This window comes from Littorina saxatilis, linkage group LG7, assembly GCF_037325665.1.
Source record: "Littorina saxatilis isolate snail1 linkage group LG7, US_GU_Lsax_2.0, whole genome shotgun sequence".
In the NCBI taxonomy this organism is placed as follows: Eukaryota; Metazoa; Mollusca; class Gastropoda; order Littorinimorpha; family Littorinidae; genus Littorina; species Littorina saxatilis.
The window spans coordinates 34212531-34240522 of NC_090251.1; the positions used below are offsets into that span (position 1 = coordinate 34212531).

At 43.7% G+C, this 27992-nt stretch overlaps 1 protein-coding gene and 1 non-coding gene across 2 annotated transcripts; both read left to right on the forward strand.

The window, feature by feature from the left end:
• The first annotated feature begins 143 nt into the window (after positions 1–143).
• On the forward strand, positions 144–27929 carry LOC138971242 (condensin-2 complex subunit H2-like). The gene is made up of 19 exons (XM_070343933.1): positions 144–261; positions 9880–10028; positions 10811–10912; positions 12409–12464; positions 12806–12884; positions 13262–13330; positions 17302–17381; positions 17735–17886; positions 18229–18318; positions 18921–18994; positions 19954–20022; positions 20602–20788; positions 21172–21299; positions 22488–22569; positions 23180–23287; positions 23693–23742; positions 24191–24292; positions 25077–25223; positions 26474–27929. Exons 2-19 carry the CDS (start codon positions 9903–9905, stop codon positions 26612–26614), a joined length of 1842 nt encoding a protein of 613 aa, XP_070200034.1. The 5' UTR covers positions 144–261; positions 9880–9902; the 3' UTR covers positions 26615–27929.
• Positions 2731–2849, forward strand: LOC138972073 (5S ribosomal RNA). The gene has a single exon (XR_011457451.1). It is a non-coding gene; the product is annotated as a 5S ribosomal RNA (ribosomal RNA).
• Positions 27930–27992: the final 63 nt, after the last annotated feature.

Here is a 27992-nt window from a genome sequence, read left to right on the forward strand (position 1 = left end):
CGTTGATATTTAAACAAACTGGAAAGCATTTTACAGGTTTCTGTCCGGACAAAAATTAAAATAGCGCAATAATGGAGGGAAACCATTTTACAGGCCTGCTTTTGTATCATTGCTACTGATTGGTCAAGATTGTTCGTCTTGACAAATCACTGACGCGGTCTCAATGATTACAAATTGAGCGGCCTGTTATGAACTTCTATGGCAATCAAACGTGGTTCTAATTTTTGAGGAAGCAGGGGATCGAGATCATCAACGCATTTGGTGTGTTAACTTTTTATTCGATATTAATGATAAAGACCATGGATTTGTCACTGAAACTTAGAGTCGACCAGTACCGTCGCCGGTTATGGACGAAAAGCATGTCAGTTTCTTGCATGTGAAGAAAATTTGTGGTAAAATTTAATAGATTTCACCCCCAAAATCGAATTCTTCGAAAACGTGTACTGAGTGGTTACGTCCCTTGAGTAAGAAGGAAAACATTTTAGGATGAATCAAATTTCTAAGTTAAATAAAACAAATTGGTTGGACACATTTGGCCCCATGAATGTAAGGTACACAAGGTCGCTCATCGGTACTATCGAAGGGTGTTTTTTTTGTTCAGTGTAGAGTTTATACAAGATCAACGAGGCCGAGAAGCGAAATATCAACACGGCGAAAGATGAAAACGTCACACCGGATCTCCCTCTCGAACTCTTTGACTGAGTCTCTCTCTCCCTCCCTCTCTCTGACTCTGACTGAGTCTCTCTCTCTCTGTCTCTGTCTCTGTCTCTGTCTCTCTCTCTCTCTCTCTCTCTCTCTCTCTGGGGAGCGATTGATATTTCGCTTTGGAGTCTCAAAGATTCACTCAATCAGTCCCATTCTTCTGTCATACTAGAACCACTTTCATTGTGTGTTTGTTTTTTGTGTGTGACCTCAACTAAATCTTTTGTATATGAGTTGTTCTTCAGTACTGGTGACAGAAAGGGGGAAAAGTGGTCAAAATTCAAATCTCTAGTTTTGTTTTTGAAATATAGCTTTTCATAAAGCAGAAATACTGTAGTATCTGATGTACATAAGAAAACATCACTGGTTCACGAATCACATGGTTCTTACATAATCTAACTTTTAAAGCTGGTTCTTGTGTGTCTGTGTATGTTTGTATGATGACGATAGGATCCGAAACGGCTGCACGGACTGAGACAGGAATTGCAGAGAATGTTTTTTGCCACTCGAGTCGTGTCATAGGGTACTTTTGGAATAGTAAATTTGAAAGGATTCTTTAAAAAAAATGGCGGAAAACATTATATACCCGGCCTGTGAGCTATCGAGGATCCTCCCCGTCTGGGCTGTCGAAACATGGTCTTGTTAAAAGACGTTTTCAAATGGTTAACGGGGAGATACACTCGAAGCACATGTAGCGAAGTTATGTTGCCAAATCATCAAAGATTAACATTTCACTACACGGATCGATGCGCACAGTCGAAATAGATGTGACTTTCACACGACCGAAGACTACTTACTAGCAGACTAGCAGACGACAAGATCTAAATATTTAGATCAGTGAGAGCAATCCGTTGAAGAACAGTTACTCCGCTTATTCATCTTCAGTTAAGCTTATTTTCCCTGCCATAAGTTTCCTTGCAGATCTGCAGTCGCGTAGTGAAATTTAATTATTAACTTGTGTCATCGGAAGATTCTTCTCAGTCAATGATCAAAGCACAGTAAGTTCTATGCTGACAAAAGTCACTTTAGGAAAACAGGACCGTCAATATAACACTTACCTCGACAGTACTATTCTTGCACATTATCTATTATAGGCCGAAAAAATTGGACAAAACGCTGAGTGGGTACAATTATCTCCCATAACCATGCGCCACCGTGGATCCCAAGCACTGTCCGAGTGCTTCCCCCTTACAGGATGTAGGTGGCGCGTCCTCTTTCTTTTTTCGCGCGTGTCAGACCGGCTGTGTTTCTGCTACGCTCCCGGATTATTTTGGACTAAGAGGCTTCTTTTCTGTGTGGACTATCACCTGTTGGATTATTGTGTGTTATTCCACTTCTGGCTTGAGGCTACGTTGTGTTTCCTTCAACTTGTGCCTCCGTTTTTGTGTGGCGGACTCGGCGTGCCTCCCGTCCTACTTCGTGGTGACCGGTCGTCTGCTTCTCGTTTCGCCGCATTCACTTGAGTATTGACCTAAATTTTCTTTGAATTTTGTTAATTCTCGGTCTTTAAGGGTACGTACAGGGCGAGGTAGGATGTCTCGTCCTGTTTTGGGCTCTGGTTCTACGGAACCAGAGTCTGCCGGGGGCAACCCTTCTCCGGGCGCCCAGCGTTATGTTTTACGCACGGAGAAGGGGATCTTTCGGCGCTCCGACTCTCCCTCCCCAAACGCTTTGCGTTTGCGGCGAGGGAGGGCGGAGAAAGCCTGTTTGAGCAAGCTCAATGCGAGCTTGCTCAAACAGGCTGGGCTTGAGCCTGGGACTTCGGGCGGGGCTGCGCCGTCGAAGGTTCGGGGAAGGTCGAGGGGAAAGAAAAAGCTTCTTTCTCCTTCTCCTTCAGTGGAACAGGCTTCCCCCCCTTCGACGCCGTTGTCCGGCCCTCAGTCTCAGGCTTCAGCTCCTCCCGGTTTCAAGCCTGGGGGGAAGGTTTCCTTCTCCCTGGCTCGAATCCGGGGGCAGGTCGATTCCCAACCCTCTTTGGGGGTTGGTGAATCCGATCTAGGGGCTACTGGAGAGACTCAGGTTTTGACAGCCAACGGCCATTCCACGTTGAAAACACCGGTTCTCGTCCGACCACCGAAGTTAAGCAACGTCGGGCCCGGTTAGTACTTGGATGGGTGACCGCCTGGGAACACCGGGTGCAGTTGGCATTAAAATCTTCCTTTTCCGGTGCCTCTCCTGTGCCCTCCTCGGTTTCCACCGCTGTGGAAGCCAGGAGGGACACGGGTCCTCCTCTGAACTCCCTCGCTGGGTCGTCTGCTGCTGTTTCGACAGTAGTTTCGGCCTCTTGGGGGGGGAGATCGGAGGAGATGACGGGGTCGCTGAATTCCCTCCCCGCTGGGGTTGGGATGCGAATTGACCCCGTTCAGGGCGGTCCTGTGGGGGCAGGGGTTTCAGGCTTCGTGCCTACGACCACTGCTACTACGGTTCCCTCTGACGTCCGTGTGACTGGTGGCTGTCCCTCTTGTTAAGACGCTCCGGCCGACTAGTTACTGGACGTGGAGGTGTTCGACAGAACGTGGTACTTCTGTCGAATGGTCAGGGAGACGGGAACATTGTTTCTGTTGCTCAGACCGACACCTCCGACCGGACCGTCTTGACCCCACGCCATTCCTTAGCGTCTGGTGTTCGGGTGACGGATGGTCCGGACCAAGGGTCCGGAACGTTCCAGGCTTACGGGTCGGGATCGAACCGGACCCACGGGTCCCGACTGGACTTGACCTCCGGGTTTGGTCCGGACGGGACCCATGGTACGGGACCGTACCGGACCTTAGGGTCCGGTGCGGGACAGTACCTCTGGCCCTTGCCGGACCCCCGGACCTACGGGTCCGGATGGTACGGTACGGGACCAGTGGTTCGGTCGGGACCGGACCACCCGACCACCTCTGTTGGTCTGGGTGGTCTGGCACCGAACCGGAACACACCGGACCACCGGACCTACGGGTCCGGATGGTACGGTACCGGACCAGTGGTCCGGTCGGGGCCGGACCACTCGACCACCTCTGTTGGTCCGGGTGGTCTGGCACCGAACCGGACCATGCCGGACCTACGGGTCCGGATGGTACGGTATGTCCACGTCCGACCGAGCCACCCGAACACTTCTGTGGGTACGGATGGTTCGGTACCGAACGGGACCTCCGGATGCTACGGGACCGGACCGAACCTACGGGTTCGGATGGTCCGGTACCGGACCAGTGGTCCGGTCCGAACCGGACCACCCGACCACCTCTGTTGGTCCGGATGGTCTGTCACCGAACCGGACCATACCGGACCACCGGACCTACGGGTCCGGATGGTACGGTAGGTCCACGTCCGGACCGAACCACCCGAACACTTCTGTGGGTACGGATGGTTCGGTGCCGTACGGGACCTCCGGATGGTACGGGACCGGACCGGACCTACGGGTCTGGATGGTCCGGACCACCCGACCACCTCTGTTGGTCCGGATGGTCTGGCACCGAACCGGACCTACGGGTCCGGATGGTACGGTATGTCCACGTCCGGACCGAGCCACCCGAACACTTCTGTGGGTACGGGTGGTTCGGTGCCGAACGGGACCTCCGGATGGTACGGGACCGGACCGGACCTACGGGTCTGGATGGTCCGGTACTGGACCGGTGGTCCGGTCCGGACCGGACCACCCGACCACCTCTGTTGGTCCGGATGGTCTGGCACCGGACCACCGGACTTACGGGTCCGGATGGTGCGGTGTGTCCACGTCCGGACCGAACCACCCGAACACTTCTGTGGGTACGGATGGTTCGGTGCCGAACGGGACCTCCGGATGGTACGGGACCGGACCGGACCACCCTACCGGACCGGTCCGGACCACCCGACCACCTCTGTTGGTCCGGATGGTCTGGCACCGAACCGGACCTACGGGTCCGGATGGTACGGTACGTCCACGCCCGGACCGAGCCACCCGAACACTTCTGTGCGTACGGATGGTTCGGTGCCGAACAGGACCTCCGGATGGTACCGGACCTACGGGTCCGGACCTACGGGTCCGGATGGCCCGGTGCCGGACCACCCGACCACCTCTGTTGGTCTGGATGGTCTGGCACCGAACCGGACCATACCGGACCACGGGTCCGGATGGTACGGTATGTCCACGTCCGGACCTAACCACCCGAACACTTCTGTGGGTACGATGGTTCGGTGCCGAACGGGACCTCCGGATGGTCCGGCACCGGACCGGAACACCGGACCACCCTACCGGACCGGATCGGCACCCCCGACCGGACCGGACCATTTCTTTTCTGATCAGACCCGATGGGTTCCTGTTCAGTCTATAAATGGCGGGGGTTCGTTGGCTGGGCTGACCCAACAGTCGCAGGGTTGTTGTTTTTCTCCCCCTTCGGCTGCTGGAGACGTTTCGTCTTTGGGGCAGGGGTCTTCGCGGCCTCTTGCTTCTGTGGGCGTTTCTTCACAGCCTGCTTCATCGCTTTCGGCTCTTCCCCCTCAAGCTCCCTACACTCCTGCTTTTGAGGAGTTGTCGGGAAGTGAAGAGGAGAGTGAGTCGGAGGACGATAGGGAGGAGGATCAGGGTCGCCCTGAGGTTAACACTGATCCTCTACCCTTGCCGGTTTCTGATGGAACTTCCGAAGCTATGCTTCGTACTTTCCAACAGTACATGACAGACATCACGCGGCGTCTTGACGTCACGGATGCCTCTCTTAAGCGTCTGTCGTCTAGTGTTGACACACGGGACCTGGACCCGGGGTCTGAGGACGAGAGGCAGGAGGCTCGTCCTCGCACAACTAGAAGGACGTTTGAACAGTTTCAGGACGTCCTTCCCTGAGACGCCCTCTCGTCCTTTGAGTCCGCTTCGGCCCGGGCGCGGGAGGCTCACGCCGCGTCTGCCGGCGGCTCGTTTTATGAACGATCCGTCCGCCGGCAATTCGCGTTCCACCCTAGTCTTAGTGCCACGGTGGAAGCGGCAGCACATCGCCTGAGGAGTACAGATTCACGTGCTAACGCGACCTATGTTCCTCGGGAGGACGCGGGTTCAGTGCCATGCTTTCCTTCGGGAGGCGCACCTCCACTGTTTCCTCGTGTCCAATCTGTTTCGTCCCTCCCTTTTCCCTTTGACTCTCGAACTCTCCCTTTCCAGACTTCGAGTGTTTAGGGTGGGGCTGACGGTGATGTGTTCGTTGGGGAGGTGCCTTCGGTCAAGAAGGTGGAACTGAGCTCTGCTTCGTTCCACAATCTTGAGGCCACCGTTTCTTCCACAGTCGAGGCCCAATCACAGGCCTTGACATGGATGAGCACGCTGTCCACACTGTTGGACCCTCCCGATCGGGCAGAGTCCGATTTCACTCGGGTCCTTGACACGGTTCGAGTGGATCGGGCTTTGCATGCCGTGCGATCGTGCGTGACGTCTGCGGCAGAATTGGCCATTGGAACACGGGTCCACTTTATTGGCCCTGTTCCGTGATCATTTTCTGCCTACTTCTATAGTGCCTCCGGATATGAGGAAGAGTCTGAGGAACACGTTTCCTCAGCCTTCTTCCCTCTTTCATCCGGACACTGTTCGTTCTGTGGTGGAGTCCACACGCCAGAGGAACACTGATTCTCTGATGGTTGGCCTCGCTGCTTCGGCGACGGCGGCGGGGAGTAAGAGAAGTGCTACAGTCACCTCCAGCTCCCAGCCTCAGAAGAAGAAGAAGAAGCCAGTTTCACTGCCTCCTTCTTCCTCCTCTTAGGCGCCTGTTGCGTTCCCAAGCAAGACGAAGGGTGCTCAGACAGGTAAGGGGAAGCAGCACCACCAGGGGGGGTGGTCGCAAGCCTGCGCCTGCCCGCCAGCAGAATTTTCAGTGAGTCCCGGCCCTACGTTGACGCCCCCTCAAGTTGCCCCACTTTCGTCCGTCGGTTCCCTTTTTCGGGCCCGCGGCATGTGGGGCAGACTGGTCTCCAACCAGTTTTTCTTGAGGGTGGTGTGGTCGGGGTTTTCTCTACCGCTGTCGTCACAACCTCCATTGTCCGCTCTAACCTGGACGTTCCCCCCTCCTCGAGACCCTGCCAGATGGCAGGCTCTTCAGGACGAGGTGAACTCGTTGGTCGAGAAGAAGGCGGTCTACCCCCTTTCTCAGCCTTCTCCGGGGTTCTGCTCCCGCCTGTTCGCCGTCCCCAAAAAGGACGGCCGGTTCAGGCCGGTGTTGGACCTCTCCACCTTGAACTTGTACCTTCACAGGTGCAAGTTCAAGATGGAAACCCCTTCGTCGGTCCGGTTGGCCATCCGGCCAAACGATTGGGCCATGTCTGGGACCTCCAGGATGCTTACTTCCACATCCTGGTGGCCCCGGGGTACCGACATCTGCTCCGGTTCGTTTGGGAGGGCACAGTGTTCGAGTTTCGGGCCCTCCCATTCGGCCTGTCCTTGGCCCCTCTGATTTTCAACGGGGACAACAACACCACATGCTTAGCTTACCTTCGCCACCAGGGGGGCACCAATTCTCGGTCCCTCTCCCTGTTGGCGGAGGAGATTCTGCTCTGGTGCCAGACCAATCAGGTCCGGATGTCAGTCCAGTTCGTTCCGGGGAAACTGAACGCCCTGGCCGACATTCTCAGTCGGGGCGATCAGGTTCTCTCCACAGAATGGACCATCGCTCACAACGTTCTACAGCGTCTGTGGGCAAGGTGGGACCGTCCTCTGATCGATCGGTTCGCAACTCGATTCAGCGCTCGGCTTCCCAGGTACGTCAGCCCCTTTCGAGACATGAATGCGTTCCACTTGGACGCATTCACTCTCTTGTGGAGGCTCCTCGATGCTTACGCCTATCCCCCGACATCTCTGATTCCGAGGGTGCTGGCAAAATATCTGCAGGAACGACCAAGACTGATTTTGGTCGCGCCTTACTGGCCAACAGCTCCGTGGTTTCCAGATCTTCGCGGTCTCACCCACGTAGACCCTCTACCTCTGGATCTGGACGGGGGAGGTCTGCTCGAGCCTCGATCATGCCTCCCTCATCCACGTCCAGAGAGTCTGTGCTTGACCGCATGGCTCTTGTGCGCTCCAAACTGCTTGCACTAGGATTGCACAAGAGTTCAGTAGAGTTTTCCTTGAACGCTAAGAGGCGATCAACTAATCAGCTCTACGACTTACGCTGGAGAGCTTGGGCCACCTTCGCCTTGTCCAAGGGGATAAAGCTGCTTTATCCCTCAACACAGGACTTGGCCAACTTCCTGGTGGAAGTGTATCAAAAGAAGAGTCTTTCTTCTAAGACTCTTCTTGGATACAGATCTGCCATCGCTTCCACGATTGCGGCCGCTACTGGTCGCAGATCTGAACACTTGATCAGGTCCTCCCTCATCGCTAATGTCCTTTCGGGTATTAGCAATGCAGCGGTGTCTAAACCTCGGGTTTCATTTCCCAAGGGGGATGTCTTTCTGGTCCTCAAACTCCTGCGTAGCAATGAGTTTGAACCCCTGGCAGGCATCAGTATCAAGTTGCTGATTTTTAAGACTAATTGTTCCTCATCGCTTTAGCCACTTGCCGTAGACTCAGTGGTATTCAAGCTTTGAGTGGCCTGGACTTTGACATTGAGTTCACCACACAGCAGTGGTTGCCAGCATGGTCACGTCAGTCTAAGATATGTTTCTTGGGTATATTTTCTTTTACGGTAGTACTGTTCGAAAATTGCCTGGGTATCTTAATCCTTGGATTTAAGTGATTTTGATTAAGGAGTTTAATACTCTACATATCACCCTCACACCACTCTGGTATTCTGTGCAAGAATAGTACTGTCGAGGTAAGTGTTATATTGACTGTAAGGCTTCTTTTTAAGCCTACTGTCTATATGATACTTACCGAGACAGTACTATTAGAGTTTCCCTCCCGCCTCCCCTCTTGATATGTTATGGGCTTTTTGAGGGTCTGCAGCTCATAAAGAAAGAGGACGCGCCACCTACATCCTGTAAGGGGGAAGCACTCGGACAGTGCTTGGGATCCACGGTGGCGCATGGTTATGGGAGATAATTGTACCCACTCAGCGTTTTGTCCAATTTTTTCGGCCTATAATAGATAATGTGCAAGAATAGTACTGTCTCGGTAAGTATCATATAGACAGTAGGCTTAAAAAGAAGCCTTACAATTGACTTCATTTATGAGCCCAAAGGTAACAATATCGACAAGAATGTACGCATTTGACATTAAATGAAACATTCATAGACAGTTTCCAACTCACCAGATCTGCCAAAGAGCCTTCATTCGTGAAAAACGATGATTTTAATCCGACAGGTATCGGAAACAATCTCTTGGTAACCTGCGTTTCTCCTTCCGAAGTGACGTGACGGCGCCACATTTGTTTGTTTATGGCTGTTTATCGCGAAACAACACAGTTGAAATTTGTGTGTAAAATATCATAAATGGGTGGCGTGTAATCTCCGAATCAGTTCGTTATCTGCGTTTCGATGGTAATTCAGTTAGCGTGGAGTTACTTTGAATCGAAGGCGAAGGTAACATGCGTTGCATGTGGGACGGCGTGAGCAAATTTGATTGCAATATTTTATACAGGAAGTAAATTTCAATGATTCTGTTATGCAGTGTTTTGGTAGCGTATCTGCTTTTCTACTATGAAGCTCATTTGGAGTGATACGCTGATCGAAGTGGGGTACGGTATGTGGGACATCAACCGTATGCAGATTACGCCTCAGAACACTCTCGCATTTCACAAAGACAACAATAATTTGCAACATTTCAAGAACTTTATCAGTTTTATTATACACTATTTCAACAAAAACAGCACAAACACGACTATTATCAACAACACAGAACGGGAGGTAAGTCTTCAAAGACGCACCAAGTGTGCGTTCCCGTTTTTGGACGCCATTTTTGCTAGCATTTTCACAGTAAATCTTAATATTTCCATTTCTATTGAATGATTTTTTTAAAATTTTTTTATTGTGCCGATTCTCCTATCTCTCTGGCATGTACTGGGTGTTTTGTGACCAGTTTCTCCCCCAGACTGTATTGAAAAATGCGTCCGTGTGAGCTGACCCCCACTTGTGACCAGTAGCAAAGAACATATGTAGTATCTTCTTCTTCTTGTCGTTCGCTGTTAGATCGTCAGTCCGGACTGCAGGGCGAAACGTGCTGTCCTCTCATATATGCAGTATGAGTATGCACTTACACTACAGTTACGGTATCTAAAAATATCAACTCCACTTTTCTTGCCACAGAATCAGACTGAGAGTGAGAGAAGATGACAAGCTCTTCGCAGACAGCTGGCCTGGATGCCAGGTTCAGCCACATCCTACAGCCTATCCGCAATCTCACCAAGAACTGGGACGTTGACATTGCCAACCTGCTGGACTCATACCTAGATGACGTAAGTAGCGGTGACGGCTAGTGAGCAAAAATTTTGCAAGATTATTTGTTTAAAATAAATTATAAAGACCGAGATAAAATTCAAAGTTTCCAATTCCCCAGCGGACCCTTTTTTTACCTACCGATCCTCAAACTTTTTTGACCCTTCGGGGAAAAAAAGTTTGATTAAAAATGACAAAACTAAGTTCAGCAGACTTTACGAGGAAATTCACTCTTTTCTGACATCTAAGGAACGTACAGCTGGCATCATTTCTTGCCAATAAAATCTGTGTACGTCTGTCTAACTGGAAAAAATATCTTGAATTCTTCAATAAAAAAATAAATGAATCAATGAAAAAAAGGCCTTGTCAATGTCATCAGAAAGAAACGTTTTACTTTTGTTTCCCCTTTTGTTTCCCCTTCTAGAGCAACATTTATAGTGTGAGCGTCATGTGTTAAATTTTTATTTATATCCAGTATTTTCAATTCCAATCACCAAAGTTTCCCAGGTTGCACAATTTTGCATACTTTCTTCTACAAATGTTCGTAGGGGCTGCGGCTGGCTTTTTAAAAATTTTATTTCACGATCTCATGCCTCTGTTTGTGTGAGCCTATTTGTGTTCATTTGATTGTATACAAAAAAATTGTAAACAAAATTCAATTTGAACTGCATCAATGTATCACTATTTTCTTATAATTTATGTATGTGTTGTGTCTTCTGTTTTTTTTATCAAGCGTTTTAAACAAAAGAGTTATTGTGATTCTGATTTTATTTTGCTTGAAGATGAACTTGTTCTGTTTCAGTTGGAACACATTGTTATCACTTTTAACTGTGGTGAAACAGTCATGAATTTTGCTGAAGCTGCTCTGGTCATCCAGGGGTCAGCCTGTGTCTACAGCAAGAAGGTAAAAACTAAAAAATCCACAAAAGTAGTTGCTTTCGAAAAGAATTGTCCGTGAAGTCATGCAAAACAAGAGAAAAGTATCAACCAAATAAATGATGTCATCATGATTGTGTGAATTACACTTCCGGCTCTGATGCTGTAGCTGATTTTCCAGATAGTGGTATGATGGAATCCCCCCTTTTAAGGACCCTCAAATTTAAGACTCCCTACTTTTTAAGACCTTGTTTTCTCAGACCTTTTGTTTATAACCTGTGTAAATTTACTTCCATTTTAAGACTCCCTCCCTTTTACGACCTGATTTTCTCAGATTTTTGAAGGTCAAGGGGGGTTCCAATGTAAAAAAATGAATACATTGAACATGATTAAGTAAAAAGAAGAACTTCAAGAAAGAAAAACAAGTCGCGTAAGGCGAAAATACAACATTTAGTCAAGCTCAGTCGAACTCACAGAATGAAACTGAACGCATTGCATTTTTTTCCTCAAGACCGTACACTCGTAGCATCGTCTGTCCACCGCTCATGGCAAAGGCAGTGAAATGAACAATCCAGAAAAGCGCGGTAGCGGTTCCGCTGAGGAGGATAGCACGCTTTTCTATATCTCTATTCTTTTTAACTCTCTGAACGTGTTTTTAATCCAAACATATCATATCTATGTTTTTGGAAGATGAAATTGTTTTCAAATCGATTTCGGAAATTTAATTTTAATCATAATTTTTATATTTTTAATTTTCAGAGCTTGTTTCCAATCCGAATATAACATATTTATATGTTTTTGGAATCAGAAAATGATGAAGAATACGATAAACGTAATTTTGAATCGTTTTATAAAAAAATAATTTTAATTACAATTTTTAGATTTTTAATGACCAAAGTCATTAATTAATTTTTAAGCCTCCAAGCTGAAATGCAATACCAATGTCCGGCCTTCGTCGAAGATTGCTTGGCCAAAATTTCAATCAATTTGATTGAAAAATGAGGGTGTGACAGTGCCGCCTCAACTTTTACAAAATGCCGGATATGATGTCATCGAAGGCATTTATCGAAAAAATGAAAAAAAAGTCTGGGGATATCATACCCAGGAACTCTCATGAAAAATTTCATAAAGATCGGTCCAGTAGTTTACTCTGAATCGCTCTACACACACACACACACACACACATACACCACGACCCTCATCTCGATTCCCCCCTCTAGGTTAAAACATTTAGTCAAAACTTGACTAAATGTAAAAAAGGAGAAGGCTTACAATGAACACAGACACAATGTACATGATCAGGAACAAGATAGATATGGTTGTGCGGGGAAGGTGAGAGAACAAACAAGTTTAAATTACAGAAACATAAAACCATTAACCTCATTACTTTTAGTTTGTCTGCTGGCTAGATAGTAGATATACTCAGCCATTCATTGGAATGATTTCACTGAAATTTGTTTCGGAATATTATGAACGTTATATATTATGGGACATGATATTGATAATGTTATTTTACAATTCCAGGTGGAGTACCTTTATTCCCTTGTGTATCAAGTTGTTGGCATCATCGCCAACAAAAAGTAAGTCTATTTACATGGCTGTATCAATGTACAGGGTCAACAGTATTCATTTATTTACCAGTATTTATATTTTGGTATATTTTAGAATGGATCTGTAATTTGTTTTGATCACGTGTTTGAATTTGTGCAAATGGGCTATAAATCTAGAATTTATTTCCAACATTTTTAATCTCCTGTGATCATTCTAAAGATCCTTAAATTGCAGAATTTTGCATCGGTTTTTCAAATAAATTAAAATGTCATTGGGGTGAGGGAAATGCTTTCAGACTATTTTTTTCATAGAATTTCGTGATCTCCAGCCTGCTAATGTAATTACAAACACATTTTGCTAATCTGATCAGGAAGCAGCAGAAACCATCATCAGTAGATGCAGAAGGCAACGATGAAGACGCCGAGTTCCCAGAGGAGGAAAAAGAGGAGGTAAACTCATGAAGGAATGCATTGGAATTGTCTTACTTTCACTCTCACTTTCAAAATAGCAATGTTGGTTATAATTAATCCCAGTTTGACAATTTTTGTTAAGCCTGATTTTCTGTTGACCAAGTTGGATAGATCTCTGCAGAAAGCTTGAGCACTTTCTTCGTGTTTCTGGGCTGTCGTTCTCTCCAAAGAATGATACATGTTAACGAATGAAAAAAAACGTGAACACAGACTTATTGATACTATCAAACTTGTGTTTGCTTTCTTCAGACATTGTTAATGTTATACTGTTTATTATGTAAAAAAAATTTCAACTTGCATTTTATTTTTCATGCTTTTTCTTGTATAATTTTCTAATAGCTTGATTTTCTTTACAGTTTCTCTCCTTGGATGACAATAAAGAAGCCAAAGAAGAGAAAGTGACTACTCGTGCTGACCAAGACAAAGTAAGAACATGCTGACGGCGTATCTGCTATCAAATTAATTACAAATTAATTTTATAAGGAAATCTGACACTGATTCTGAGTTAAGAAAAGTTGTCTCTTTTTTGTCTAATTATTTGCAGGAGGGAATACAATGGAACCCCCCTTAAAAAATTGTTTAATGTATGTTTGATGGTGTATGCTTTTAATTAAGCGTTGTTGACTATGAATGTAGATGTAAATGCTTGTATAACTGTGTTTTAATTTTAGATGTGTCAAGCGCAAAGAGCATAATTGTAAAGTTATGATGTTGCGGTATATAAATGTTCATTTATTATTATTTAAGTTATTGAGACATCCCAGTGCACTGAGGGATTTATAGAGCAAATCGAGAAAATTCATTATTGAACGAAGCGCATAGAGCTGAGTTTAATAATTATTTTCGAGATTTGCTCTATAAATCCCTTAGTGCACTGGGATTGTTTCAATAACGATATTGTCAGTACCGCCATAGAAAAAAGAAGATTCCAAACGCACATTTTGCAACGCGCATTTGAATAGGCATAACTGTGTGGTCAGGTCGTGTACAGTAAGATCTAATTTTGTGTGGGGTGTCTCAAATGTGTCGGGCTTTCGTCACACGCATTTTAATTTCTGTTGGTAAATTCCAGTGTAGCGTTAATCTGAACAGTGATGATCTTTCAGAGAGACCTTATTTGAACTCGGAGAAAGGACTGTGCTCTTCGTTATTTGCGATTCGAAACCTCCAGTCGAGCTTCGACGGATTGACTGTGCGGAGTGACTCCCCTTGAATTGACTCGAAGCGGGACTCGACGGTTAGCACATTTTCAAAATAAATGTGGCATATTTCTCGTGTTGTATCTTCACTCATCGGGGAGTCTGATACTAAATATGAACGGTAAGAATGCTCTGAACCCTACACGTATTATATCCCCATCGTTTTTTCGTTCACATTTGCCCAACATGTTAATTTGCTGAGCGGGGTTTATGTCGTCTGCTAGGCTACCTGGGCAATCGAACCACTGCAGTCTGCACTGAGTCTGCACGCATGAGGCAGGCTGGTAATAAGTCTTATATATGGTAAGAACGTTCTGAACCCTACACGTTTTCGATTACGATTGTTCTTGCCTTGAAATAATAATTCGGAAACCATTCATTTACTGAACTGATGTAGTCGTATTTCTGTGTAGTCTGCTACGTATGACAGAGTCGATCGAGTCAGTCTTCCAAACTTCCAAATTTATGGTCATTTGGTATTGTGGAGAATATAAGCTACATGTCATTAATTAATTCTGAGGATGAGAGCACAGTCCCGCATAGGCAAAGGGCGGAAGAATACGCTCTGTGGAAAAGTTAGCGCACTCCAAGAGTGCGCTAACAGTTTTAGCGCATCGCCATTAGCCAATCAATTGGTTCACATCAGTCATGTGACACCAGTACTCACTGAGAATTATTATTATTATTATTATTATTATTATAATTATTATAAAGACCCCCCCCCCCCCCCCTATTTAAGACTTCCTCCCTTTAAAGACCCTGTTTTCTAAGAGTTTTGGTACATATGACTGATCATAAGGCTTGTGTTTTTGACTCACATGCGAAGCAAAAGTGAGTCTATGTACTCACCCGAGTCGTCCGTCCGTCCGTCCGGACGTCCGTCCGTCCGGACGTCCGTCCGGAAAACTTTAACGTTGGATATTTCTTGGACACTATTCAGTCTATCAGTACCAAATTTGGCAAGATGGTGTATGATGACAAGGCCCCAAAAAACACACATAGCATCTTGACCTTGCTTCAAGGTCAAGGTCGCAGGGGCCATAAATGTTGCCTAAAAAACAGCTATTTTTCATATTTTTCCCATTTTCTCTGAAGTTTTTGAGATTGAATACCTCACCTATATATGATATATAGGGCAAAGTAAGCCCCATCTTTTGATACCAGTTTGGTTTACCTTGCTTCAAGGTCAAGGTCACAGGAGCTCTTCAAAGTTGGATTGTATACATATTTTGAAGTGACCTTGACCCTGAACTATGGAAGATAACTGTTTCAAACTTAAAAATTATGTGGGGCACATGTTATGCTTTCATCATGAGACACATTTGGTCACATATGATGAAGGTCAAGGTCACTTTGACCCTTATGAAATGTGACCAAAATAAGGTAGTGAACCACTAAAAGTGACCATATCTCATGGTAGAAAGAGCCAATAAGCACCATTGTACTTCCTATGTCTTGAATTAACAGCTTTGTGTTGCATGACCTTGGATGACCTTGACCTTGGGTCAAGGTCACATGTATTTTGGTAGGAAAAATGTGTAAAGCATGTGAGTCGTATGGGCTTTGCCCTTCTTGTTATTGATTATCCCCCTTTAGCATGATGGGGGATATTTGTGTTGTCAATCAATCAATCAATATGAGGCTTATATCGCGCGTATTCCGTGGGTACAGTTCTAAGCGCAGGGATTTATTTTTTTATTTTATTTTTTTTATATTTTTTTTTATTTTATGCAATCTATATCTCGCACATATTCAAGGCGCAGGGACTTATTTATGCCGTGTGAGATGGAATTTATTTATTTATTTAAAAAAAAAAATTTTTTTACACAATACATCACGCATGTTGTATGGTTGTTGGTCTTGTCATAATCTCAGTAAATGTAACCCCCCATTTTTAGACTGCCTCTTTTTTAAGACCTGATATTCTCAGACTTTTGGGGAGTCTTCAAAGAGAGGTTCCACTGTACCATAAACCGTGACATTAGACTTTGCCTTAGAGGGTATGTTGTTGGACTTGATATTAACATGCAATCCAAATCTCCGCGATTTTGCAGACGAAAGCAACAAAAAACAAGTTGCGTAAGGCGAAAATACATTTAGTCAAGCTGTCGAACTCCCAGAATGAAACTGAATGCAATGCAATTTTTCAGCAAGACCGTATACTCGTAGCATCGTCAGTCCACCGCTCGTGACAAAGGCAGTGAAATTGACAAGAAGAGCGGGGTAGTAGTTGCGCTGAGAAGGATAGCACGCTTTTCTGTACCTCTCTTCGTTTTAACTTTCTGAGCGTGTTTTTAATCCAAACATATCATATCTATATGTTTTTGGAATCAAGAACCGACAAGGAATAAGATGAAAGTGTTTTTAAATCGATTTCGGAAATTTGATTTTGATAATAATTTTTATATGTTTAATTTTCAGAGCTTGTTTTTAATCCGAATATAACATATTTATATGTTTTTGGAATCAGAAAATGATGAAGAATAAGATGAACGTAAATTTGGATCGTTTTATAAAAAAAGAATTTTAATTACAATTTTCAGATTTTTAATGACCAAAGTCATTAATTAATTTTTAAGCCACCAAGCTGAAATGCAATACCAAACCCCGGCCTTCGTCGAAGATTGCTTGGCCAAAATTTCAATCAATTTGATTGAAAAATGAGGGTGTGACAGTGCCGCCTCAACTTTTAAAAAAAGCCGGATATGACGTCATCAAAGACATTTATCGAAAAAACGAAAAAAACGTCCGGGGATGTCATACCCAGGAACTCTCATGTCAAATTTAATAAAGATCGGTCCAGTAGTTTACTCTCAATCGCTCTACGCACACACACACACACATACACCACGACCCTCGTCTCGATTCCCCCCTCTACGTTAAAACATTTAGTCAAAACTTGACTAAATGTAAAAAGAAAATGTTGAACCCAGGTGAGAGGGACAAAATAGTGGTTTTCTTTACATGCACAATGCATCTTCCACCAGAGGGGGGTGGGGGGGGAACTTCATATTAACAAGGCCAACATGCTTCCGCTTATGGGGGCGTTGCCTCCAGACCCCCACCACCACCACCCCTGAACCCCCGGCGTTATTTATTTCCTTGAAACTAATTTTTCCTTGAACGGATTTTTGCCTGGTGTGTTTTGCTAACAGACACAGATTTGTCTCTTGCACAGTTGATGATCTGTGTTTCAGGAATCTGTTGTTCATCCTATGACTCCAATGAGTCTGATGGCGCAGGGAGAGGGCGAAAAAGAAGATGGGGAAATTAACTGGTAAACCTGTTTATGATGCTCTTTTTGTTTCTTAGTTTGCGTGGGTGCGTCTGTGTGTGTGTGTGTGTGTGTGTGTGTGTGTGTGTGTGTGTGCGTATCCACCACCTAGGATAGGAAAGGGGGGAGAAAATTGCTAACGCCCTGACCCAGGGTCGAACTCACAACCTCTCGCTTCCGAGCGCAAGTGCGTTACCACTCGGCCACCCAGTCCTTTTTACAGAAAACTCAGTGCTTAAGCTCTGTGCGGCCAGCATCGCAAAGTATACTTTGCATAGTTGACTTGGCCCAGTTAAGGACAGGCTTTAGTGTTGCCGAGTTAACTTATTGTGTGTTGCTCATTGTCACTCCCACAGCCACAAGGGGGAGGTGCTAGGCAATATGTCAGACTTCCAGATGAACTGCGGCAGCGTACCATCCAAGGGTGGAATCTTCATGGACTCCAACCTTCCACTTCTACAGTCTCGACTCCGTCTCCTAGCCTGCTCTACACCGTACCCTCACCACGGTCAGATTTGAAATGCCTTTTCAATGGCAAATTTTCTTTTTCATTTTCATAACTTTATTGTCCCATCATCGCTGGGACATTGGGGTCACTTCCTCCCAGTGGAAAGCTAAAAGCAACTGAGTCGCCCTTTTTTTTTGTTGCAGGTATGTTATTTGATGTCAACAGTCAGCACAATACGGACATTTCGTTTATACACGTATTTTCAAAAAAACTTTGCCATCATTTTGGCCGATCTGCAAATCTTTTTGTTGTTGGTTTGTTTGTTTGTTTTTGTTTTAAGATTCTATGGGGTATAATGATTTTCTCCTACCTAACTAACTTTTTGGATGTGTTATGTTGCAGAGAGGAATCATTTGGAGAAGTCAGATAACGCTGAGTCAAACCAGATAGACATGCCTCCCCCACCTCCCCTGGCTGATTTATCCAGTGGCAGTGAGTGATCAATTATTTTCCATCCAAATGTTCTTCTACCCTAAAATCTCTGATCTGTTTTTGTGATGTAGGTTTAAGATTAAAATTGAAATCTCAGCCAGTCACTGCTAATAACTTGGTAAATAATGAGTATAGATGATAGTATATTTCTTTAGTGATGTATGTGTTGTCTTGTGTGTGTTTCTATGTGTGTGCATGAGACATAGTTCTTCAGTGATTGTAGGTGAGTGTGCATGAAGCATCATGTTTGTCAATGACATTGGTGTATGTGTGTGCCCTGCAAGAAAGGTTGCGTAGAGGAAGGACAATGAGTGCTTATCCTATGTTTCAGTGCCTAACTCCATCCCACCTTTTCTTCCCAAAGTACATTACCCTGCCCTCCCCCCCCCCCCCCCACCCCGCCCGCCTCATCTCCCAGGAATGTGTTTTTGTGTGAACCATGTCACTATCAGTGTTCTTTATCTTTAAGCATTACATACTTTGATTAATAACCCCTGTGCATTCCTTCACAGGTATATGAATCATTGAATGATACTGTTACATGTATCTGTAAATCCAAACCTTTGGGGTTCTAGTTCTACAGTGTTCATTTTCTTTCACAGTGGATGGTGGCGATGATGGCGGGTTCCAACCGATGGAAGCTGCCCCTGACGACAGTCACCAAGCACCACAAGAGGTATAGTGCATTACACCAGTGTTGTGTGACGCTCAAAAGCTGACTGTGTGTATATATAGTAAAAAAAGATCAAACGGAGAGGTTGCAGAGTTAATTTACTGTTATTGTTATATGAAGTCTTATATCGCGCGCGTATCTCCAGACTCGAACTCAAGGCGCAGGGATCTATTTATGCCGTGTGAGATGGAATTTTTTACACTATACATCACGCATTCACATCGACCAGCAGATCGCAGCCACTTCGGCGCATATCCTATTTTTCACAGCCTATTATTGCAAGTCACACGGGTATTTTGGTGGACATTTTTTTATCTATGCCTATACAATTTTGCCGGGAAAGACCCTTTTGTCAATCGTGGGATCTTTAACGTGCACACCCCAATGTAAAGGTGGTCCTTAATTGAGGCCTGAGAAGACTACGCGAAGTCTTTTACCAAAAACTCAGTGCTAAAGCTTCGTGCGGCCAGCTTCGCGAAGTATACTATGCGTAGTCGACTTCGCCCAATTAGGGACAGGCTTAAACCAAGAGAATACACAGCAGAAATCAGTCTTGGTATTTTCTTCATCGGTATTACGTCAGCAACATACATCAGCTGTTGCTGACTTCTTCAGGATGGTATGGACAAGGAATGACAACACAGGATGTGATTGAATTATATTTGTATACAAGTTGTCAATTATAATATACTATACTAGTCTGAGGAATTTTGGCATACTTAGAAACCACAATCACCAAAATACCTGTATTTGTCAGCTTCACAATCTCTTGATTTATGAATTATAATGTACTTACTCTCTATAGCCGCAAAAACTCTCTCTCTTCTGTCACTCTCCCTCCATCCCTCTTTGTCTCCCTCTGTACTTTCCTCTCCCTCCTACTCTGTGTTTGAAAGTTTTCATGTTTATGCTTGTGGAAGATTCTTTTGTCCAACCGAAAGAATAGTAGTGTCTTGTTACAGGAAGAGTCATTGCTTCCAAGGCGCTCCGAAAGAAAAAGAGTTCAGTTTGCTGTCCAAAAACCAAAACCCGTGAGTAGCCCATTTTAATTTTGATCCTGTAGCCCATTTTAATTTTGATCCTGGAAGCACATCCATTGTGAATTTTTATTTGTACATGATCGGATATAGTTGATGTTTTCTATAAAGAAAAAGTTATGTGTATGTATGTGTAAATCTGTGTGTGTAATCCTTTTTTCCTGTGCAATATGTTTGATGCAGTTTCAGGGTAACTCGCAACATCCCAATTAAGCTGACCATAAATTCAAATCGAGACCACCAAAAATAGTCAACTTTTGGATGAAACTTGAGCAAAACTGTAAATCATTCATAGATTATACATACCCGATCATATGGAAGCAATAAATGTCAACCTAAACCGTCTCCTCCCTCTTAAAACAGTTGGTTGTTGTTAAACAGTGGAACCCCCCTTTTTAGACCTAAAAAAATCAGTTCTTAAATAGGAAGAAGTCTTGCAATGGTGATTAATTTACCGAGGCTATGAGAAAACCTGGTCTTAAAAGGTAGGGAGTCTTAAATGGGGGGGGGTCGGTCTTAAAAGGGGGTTTCACTGTGTTTACTGCATCACATTCCCAATCTTTGACATTCCAGGTGATTGATCACTGGGCGCTGTGTGACCCGTACACAAACGGCAAGCTGACTGAGAAAAAACTGAAGGCGGGAAAGACGTTCGTAGTTCCAGCAGGAACAGAGCAAGCGGGCACGAAAAAGCGCAAGCGAAAAACACCGGCAAAGAAGGTCCCAGTCCAGCCCATCTCAGAGTTTGTGCAAACCAGACGTGAGTCAACCTGTTGTTTCTCTTCCCTTGTTTTCCTTAGGTTCTTGTGTTAACATAAACTGTATATACATACGTATACATGTACATGTACCAGAGATTGGGCTAGCAGAAATTTACAGTATTTTACTTGTACAAATCTCAAAAGACTAAAAATAAAATTGGCAACTGGTCATACACACCAGTCAATATATATTCTTTCTTTGATAAAACATATTAACTGTGTATTAGACTTGGTTTGCCTGGTTGGCATGATAGAAGGAATGGTTTGTGTGTCGGCCAGGATTCATACTTTTGAAGAATTACCAGTTTGGCATGGAGAAATAATAAATGTTGCATATTTGTCTAGCCCGCTGTGAAAGAATCAGTGTTTTTTCTCGTTCTAGTATATTCTCATCGACCCAAGTTCCCCAAGAATCCATCTTTGGTTCCTACCTTCCCTGAATTTGACGACTTGTTTTGGAAGGAGTTCAAGAGACGTCAAGAACTGAAGCGGCAAAAACAAAAACAGCAGGTAAGTTTTTCACAATTAAAACTGACCATGTGAGGGACAAAACTGACATTTACGGCAATAAAGTGCTGCTAATGGAAGAGGATTCTACAGGGATTGTGATGAAGAAAAATTATCAGTATTCTAAGGTTTATTTTCCTGCAAACACCACAGGAAAGCATAGCAACCTGATCAGATATACGGTTTGGTATTTCGCTTGAAGAGCTTTCTTTAAATGTCTTGTATAGTTACTGTTTGCATTGTCTTGGTTTGACTGCTTGGTGTGATACCTTGTTCAGTTCCTATAGAAGCCAGGAATATTAGTGTGCTCATTAATTAAAGGCACAGTAAGCCTCCCGTAAACCATCACAGAGCTCCCCGAGCGTCTAAATACAGTACAAGCATACGGGAACATCCTGGCTGCTTTCTGTCGAGCGTGAGACATTTTCAAAGAATTTATTTTCGTAGACTTGTTCCGTTAACAACAACGGCGCCTCGTTTTTGCGCTAGACCTAACTTTTAAAATCTAAATAATAAATTGACAGCTTGTTACACAAACATTCTTTTATCATAAAAGAATTCGTTTTTCATCAAGACAAGATCAGAACAATTCGAAGTTGTGAAAGTTTAAAAAAAGAAAAGCCCGGAAGCAGGGTCACGCAAGGGTCGTAGCAGACGACGGCCGGTTTATCAGTGCAAATCGCCGTTCCTCTCAACAGTCAAAAGCCATCGCTAGAGTTCTTGTGAACCACAGCCGTTGTTTCGTGCATAAAAAAAACGTGCTATTGTAGATAAGCTCACGTCGAGTCGCATTCAAATGACTAACTATGACGACTGCATTGTGAAAAGGGAAAACTGGATCACACGGGTTCACGATGGCTCAGGGGTAAGATAAACCACGCAAAAATAAATTCTTTGAAAATTGTTCGCTCTTTACGGAGGGCACCTAGGATGTTCTCAATTGGTGAGTGTTTAAATGAAATGGTGTTTGTACTGTGTGTAAAAGCCTGACCGTATCTGTGATGGTTTACGGGAGGCTTACTCTGCCTTTAACACCAGATTCATAAATGGCTAATGTGATCACTCATATAAACTGTTCAAATTTTTTCAGAAAATGTGATTTACAATGCTTCTTTTTGATTTTTTCATTTTTGCCACGATTTTTTCTTTCTCGTATGTTGTTGTAACGAGCACTGTGATTGGTTGTTCCAGGCTCTGCAGGATGTGTACGAGCCAGTGGATGATGGGGTTGAGGAAGCAGAAGAGAACAACTGGCCTGCTGATGCTGAAGATGGTACAATTTCTCCCTCGCCGCTCTCCTGACCACTCTCTTTCTATCTGACCTTCTCAGTGCTCAATCTCTATTTGAATATATCTTCTCTTCCCTATGAAGCAGATTCACCTGTTCATCACACAGTTGAAAAACCATCCACCCGCCACCTGAGCCTGAAGTGCTCTTCACATGGTAGACTTGCAACCAACTTTTGCCCAACTTTAGTCGTTTGAAAATCACTCCCGAGTCGTTGAGGTCGAATCGGCGAAAAGTCTGCCATGTGAACAGCCCCAGCGATTTAGAAACGATTCGGACCAAACTCGTCAGCGACTCCAAAACTCAGTTGAGCACTGCTGTACTCGGCCATGACTCGTCAGCAATTTTGTCCAGACTTCTTATTGCGCTTACTAAAATCACTTGAAAGTTGGGCAAAAGTAGGTTGCAAGTCTGCCATGTGAACAGCACTTTACTTAATAGCTATGCTTCTTTGGCTTTCCTTTCTCTCCAAATTCCCAACACCCTCTTACATCCGCCTCCCTCTCCTTTCTCTCCTCCTCCTTTTTCCATCATAAGTTCATGCCTTATACAATGCCACAGAGTGATGATTTTGTTAATGATTCCTTTAACACAGGAGGGGATAATGTAGAGGCAGATGATGATGACCCCTTTGAACCACCACAGCTACAGTTGGAGGACACCCCTATACAGGCACACGGCGGAGAGTTCCTCAACTCATTAGGTAAGAACATAAGTGTGATTCGTTATTCTGTCAAGGGGCTAAATGGAGAATGACAGCCTGGTCATTTTTATCGTAAGATAAACTCAAGTCTTAGCTTTTTATTACCATATATAAGAGGTACATTTATCTAGCGGGACAAATGTCAGAATCTTGCAAGTGATGCAGTTTTTTTTGCAAAATGCTTTAGAATTGATTGTGTGTATCTGTGCGTTCATGTTTGTGTGTGTGTGTGTGTGTGTGTGTGTCAGAGAGAGAGAGAGAGAGAGAGAGAGAGATGTCATGATACAAAGAACTTACAGTTCAAATTTCACATTCAGAAACAAATAGCTGTAGTCTGACAACTCCTTCCGCAATTTGCGAAGTTCTTTTTTGTATGTGATCTGAACTTTCTGCTTTGATTTTCAGGATCATCGGGAGGCAATGGATCCTATGAAGATATCGTCAGACAGCATGTGGTGTGTAATTTACTGCGACGTCTTTATTGTTTAATGTTTGAACTGTTCGTCAGGACAGCATATCAGATGCTATTGGTGATGATGACGATGATGTGTGTGTGTGTTAGTACATGCATGCATGTATGTATGTGTGTTTATGTGTGTGTGATGTTTTTGTGATGTGTATATGTATGTATTTGTACATGCACACATGTGTGTGCTGTGTTACTGTCTGCTGCCAAGTTGTGTTTCTGTAATATATTTAAACATTTATTTGAGCGTGCTGTGTTTTGTGTTCACATTAGTAATTTTGACTTAGTCATAGATGTAAGTACTGCAGAAGACCTAGAATGTTCATTTCAGTACTATTTACTGAAAACGATTAGAAAAAATCAAGCAGGGTATGTTATTGAACGTGTATAAAAACCATTATATGTATTTACAAAGTTTCACACTGGTCTTTCCACAGGAAAACTTTTTGGCCCAAGCAGCAAAATTTGCACAACTTTCTGAACTTCCCAAAAGAGTGGCAGAGTGGGAAGATAAGATAACTCCAAGATTGCTGGAAGAGGTAAGTTTAATTTTGACACTTTGATTAATAAACACAGTACATTTTGACCATTTCAGGAACGCATTTAATTTCCACTTTGTAATCTCCACTGTTGCTGAATGAAAGAGAATTTTGAGTATATGTCAACTGTGACTATTTATAACATTCTATTACCTTGTTGAATACAATTAATCTTTTCAAAATTGATTCTATGATGTCCGTGCCCTAAATAAATTCCAAGGAAAATATAAAAATGTCAAAGTAGAATGTGGGTGCTTTGGCCAGATTTCTAATTTTTTTTCTCCCTCAGCAGTTATTGAGCCCAACCATAGACCATTTATCCTGGAACGCAAACTAGCTCTCTCTCCGCTCTTTCTCTCTATTACGAGGTAGCGCCTCTCGCATTTAGGAACCTACGCTTACATGGCCTTTCAGAAATCAGGGGGACGTCATATCCGGTGTCGATTGTAAACATGGACGAAGTTGCCGAGGTAAGTTCTGAAAATGCTAAAATAAACTCAGCAAAAGTGCATATGGAACATGTTTTTCGATGAGTTTTGTTAAGTTTAGTTTGGAGTTTTGGAAAATCCAGTTCATTGTCACCTCCCATTGTCACAAATAACTGGAGCGTGCTTTCTTTTCACTGTCTTCGAATCGCTGGCCTTTCAAACCGGACGTGACGCGCCCCTGAAAGTCGAGAGTCGTAACCTCGAAGGGTCACGTGACGAGTTGGCGGTCCAGGCTATTTGGTCTATGGCCTAACAAACTATCTACTGCTCACCCTGCAATGTTTTTTCTCCAACAGGAGCAGAGAGAACCATTTGATATTCACGCGTACGGCACCCGGGTCATTGACGGAATGCAAAGGAACGAGCGGATACCCTTCCGACGAATTGTCTGTGGCAAACCTATATTCCAGATCTGCCGAATCTTCCTCGCTACGTTACAGCTCGTGAGTTGTAACATAAGTGAAATGTTTTTTTCTCCAGTTTTAAATTTTCTTTCTTTTCTTCTCTCTCTCCAGTCCTTACTTCACCTTTGGCCTCATCCTTATGCAAGAAAGCCACACCACAACAATATAATTTTATATATTCAATATTTTATTTCCCGAGAATAGGTCATTTTTGCTTGTTCCTGGTTTTACTCTGATCTGTTTGTATTAATGTTCATTTTGTGAATATATTTCTGTATTCAACTAATCACACTGGCATCTTGTAAGAAAGCGAGTGTGCAAGTCATCGAATCATCAATATAATTTGAAAGATGACAGTTGTTACAGTATTTTAAAGCTTCTAAGGCGCTAGGAGATTAGTTTCGCATAGCTCTCACTTCTGTATTGAACAATTCACACTGGCATCTTGTAAGAAAACCAGTTAGCAAAATCAATATAATTTGAAAGAAGAAAGTTGTTTTTGCATGTAAATCAACCGCTTCTCATTCTCCCAGGTACCAGGAGATTGGTTTGGCATAACTCTCACATCCAGTTGTTGCCTACATTTAGAAAGCTTACTTCCCTTTGTTTCTTAGACCTTAAAGGTGCCACCCTTCTCATGTAGGCAATCAAGTTCAACAACACAGATATGTCCAGGCTTTCCTTTTGCTTCGACACTTACTTACTACGAATGCAGAGAGGAAATTTGGAGTTAATTTCATAACTAACACCTATGTAATTGTAAATGTGCTACAAGAATTCAGCAAGACATTCCCACTATGCCGAGGAAGCAGCTAGGAACAAGATTTTTTGTGTCCAACTCCAACTGAAAGGATGCTCATGTGAAAGCTGGGACTGATCTGTGGATCGACGGGTGCTATAGCCTAGTGGTTAAGACGTCCGCCTTCTGTGTGCACAGTAGATCCGGGGCTAGAATCACAGCCGCATTTCGTGGATTAAGGTTGTAGATTTTCCCAATCTCCCAGCTCAACTCATGTGCAGACCTGCTAGTGCCTTATCACATGCAAGCACAAGACCAAGAACGCACAGAAAAGATCCTGTAATCCATTTCAGATTTCTTATAGAAAAACGAAAATACCCAGCACGAATCCTCCAAAAACGGAGTACGGCAGCTCAAATTGCGGGGGGGAAAAACCCAGTCATGCACTTAAAAGCCCCTAGAATGCAGAAAAAGAAGATCTAAGGTGGTGAATATTATGCCTCACTCAAGAAGGCATGTACCTTTAATCTGCTTGTTTTTCTGATTCCAGGCCAACACCTACAACGTGGAGGTATCCTGTACAGGCAAGCTGGATGAAGCCATGGACACGATGGAGCTGCGACTCTTGTCCGTCAAACGACACTACGAAGAGCTGGCCCAATACCAGGTCCCATCTGCCGCTGCTCACTGACAATGTTTAAGTCGTTAATACAAAACAACACACATTTCTATTTTACCGTGTAGTACAAACACTGGTTATTGTCCAATTGTCCTGGTTTGGGTAGGCGTTCGCAGAGGCATGCACGTCTTAAAAATGACATAACATTGAAAGTTTAACACACACACACGCAAAAACCCACAAAGAAACAAACATCAACCAACATTATTTTTATCCGCACAGACCTGAGATTTTTAAACCAATGGATTTCTGGCATTTTCATTTGCAATCCCTCTTGAGATCTTCATAATGCTCAAGATAGCATATTTTTAATCTTTTTTACATTTAGCCAAGTTTTGACTAAATGTTTTAACATAGAGGGGGAATCGAGACGAGGGTCGTGGTGTATGTGTGTGTAGAGCGGTTCAGACCAAACTACTGGACCGATCTTTATGAAATTTTACATGAGAGTTCCTGGGAATGATATCCCCGGACGTTTTGTCTTTTTTTCGATAAATACCTTTGATGACGTCATATCCGGCTTTTTGTAAAAGTTGAGGCGGCACTGTCACACCCTCATTTTTCAATCAAATTGATTGAAATTTTTGTAAAGCAATCTTCGACGAAAGCCGGACTTCGGTATTGCATTTCAGCTTGGTGGCTTAAAAATTAATCAATGACTTTGGTCATTAAAAATCTGAAAATAGTAAAAAAAAATAAAAAATTATAAAACGATCCAAATTTACGTTCATCTTATTCTTCATCATTTTCTGATTCCAAAAACATATAAATATGTTATATTTGGATTAAAAACAAGCTCTGAAAATTAAAAATATAAAAATTGTGATCAAAATTAAATTTTCGAAATCAATTTAAAAACACTTTCATCTTATTCCTTGTCGGTTCCTGATTCCAAAAACATATAGATATGATATGTTTGGATTAAAAACACGCTCAGAAAGTTAAAACAAAGAGAGGTACAGAAAAGCGTGCTATCCTTCTCAGCGCAACTACTACCCCGCTCTTCTTGTCAATTTCGCTGCCTTTGCCACAAGCGGTGGACTGACGAGTATACAGTCTTGCTGAAAAATTGCATTGCGTTCAGTTTCATTCTGTGAGTTCAACAGCTTGACTAAATGTTGTATTTTCGCCTTACGCGACTTGTTTATTTCTGGAAAGGGGCATGCTTCCAGTGTTCTTTTTTTTTATTTATTTTTTTACAGTTTTATGATCTTGTGCCTGCTGCATGCTGTTTTAACCCAAAGTTTTACATTTTAGGTGTAAATAGTAGTAGATGAAATATATAAACATATGTATGTGTGCAATATAAAAACATATGTATGTGAAATGCTTGTGTTGAAAGTTGTGTTGTTTGTGGTAGAGCTGTCGAGTGAATACATTTTGTACGAGT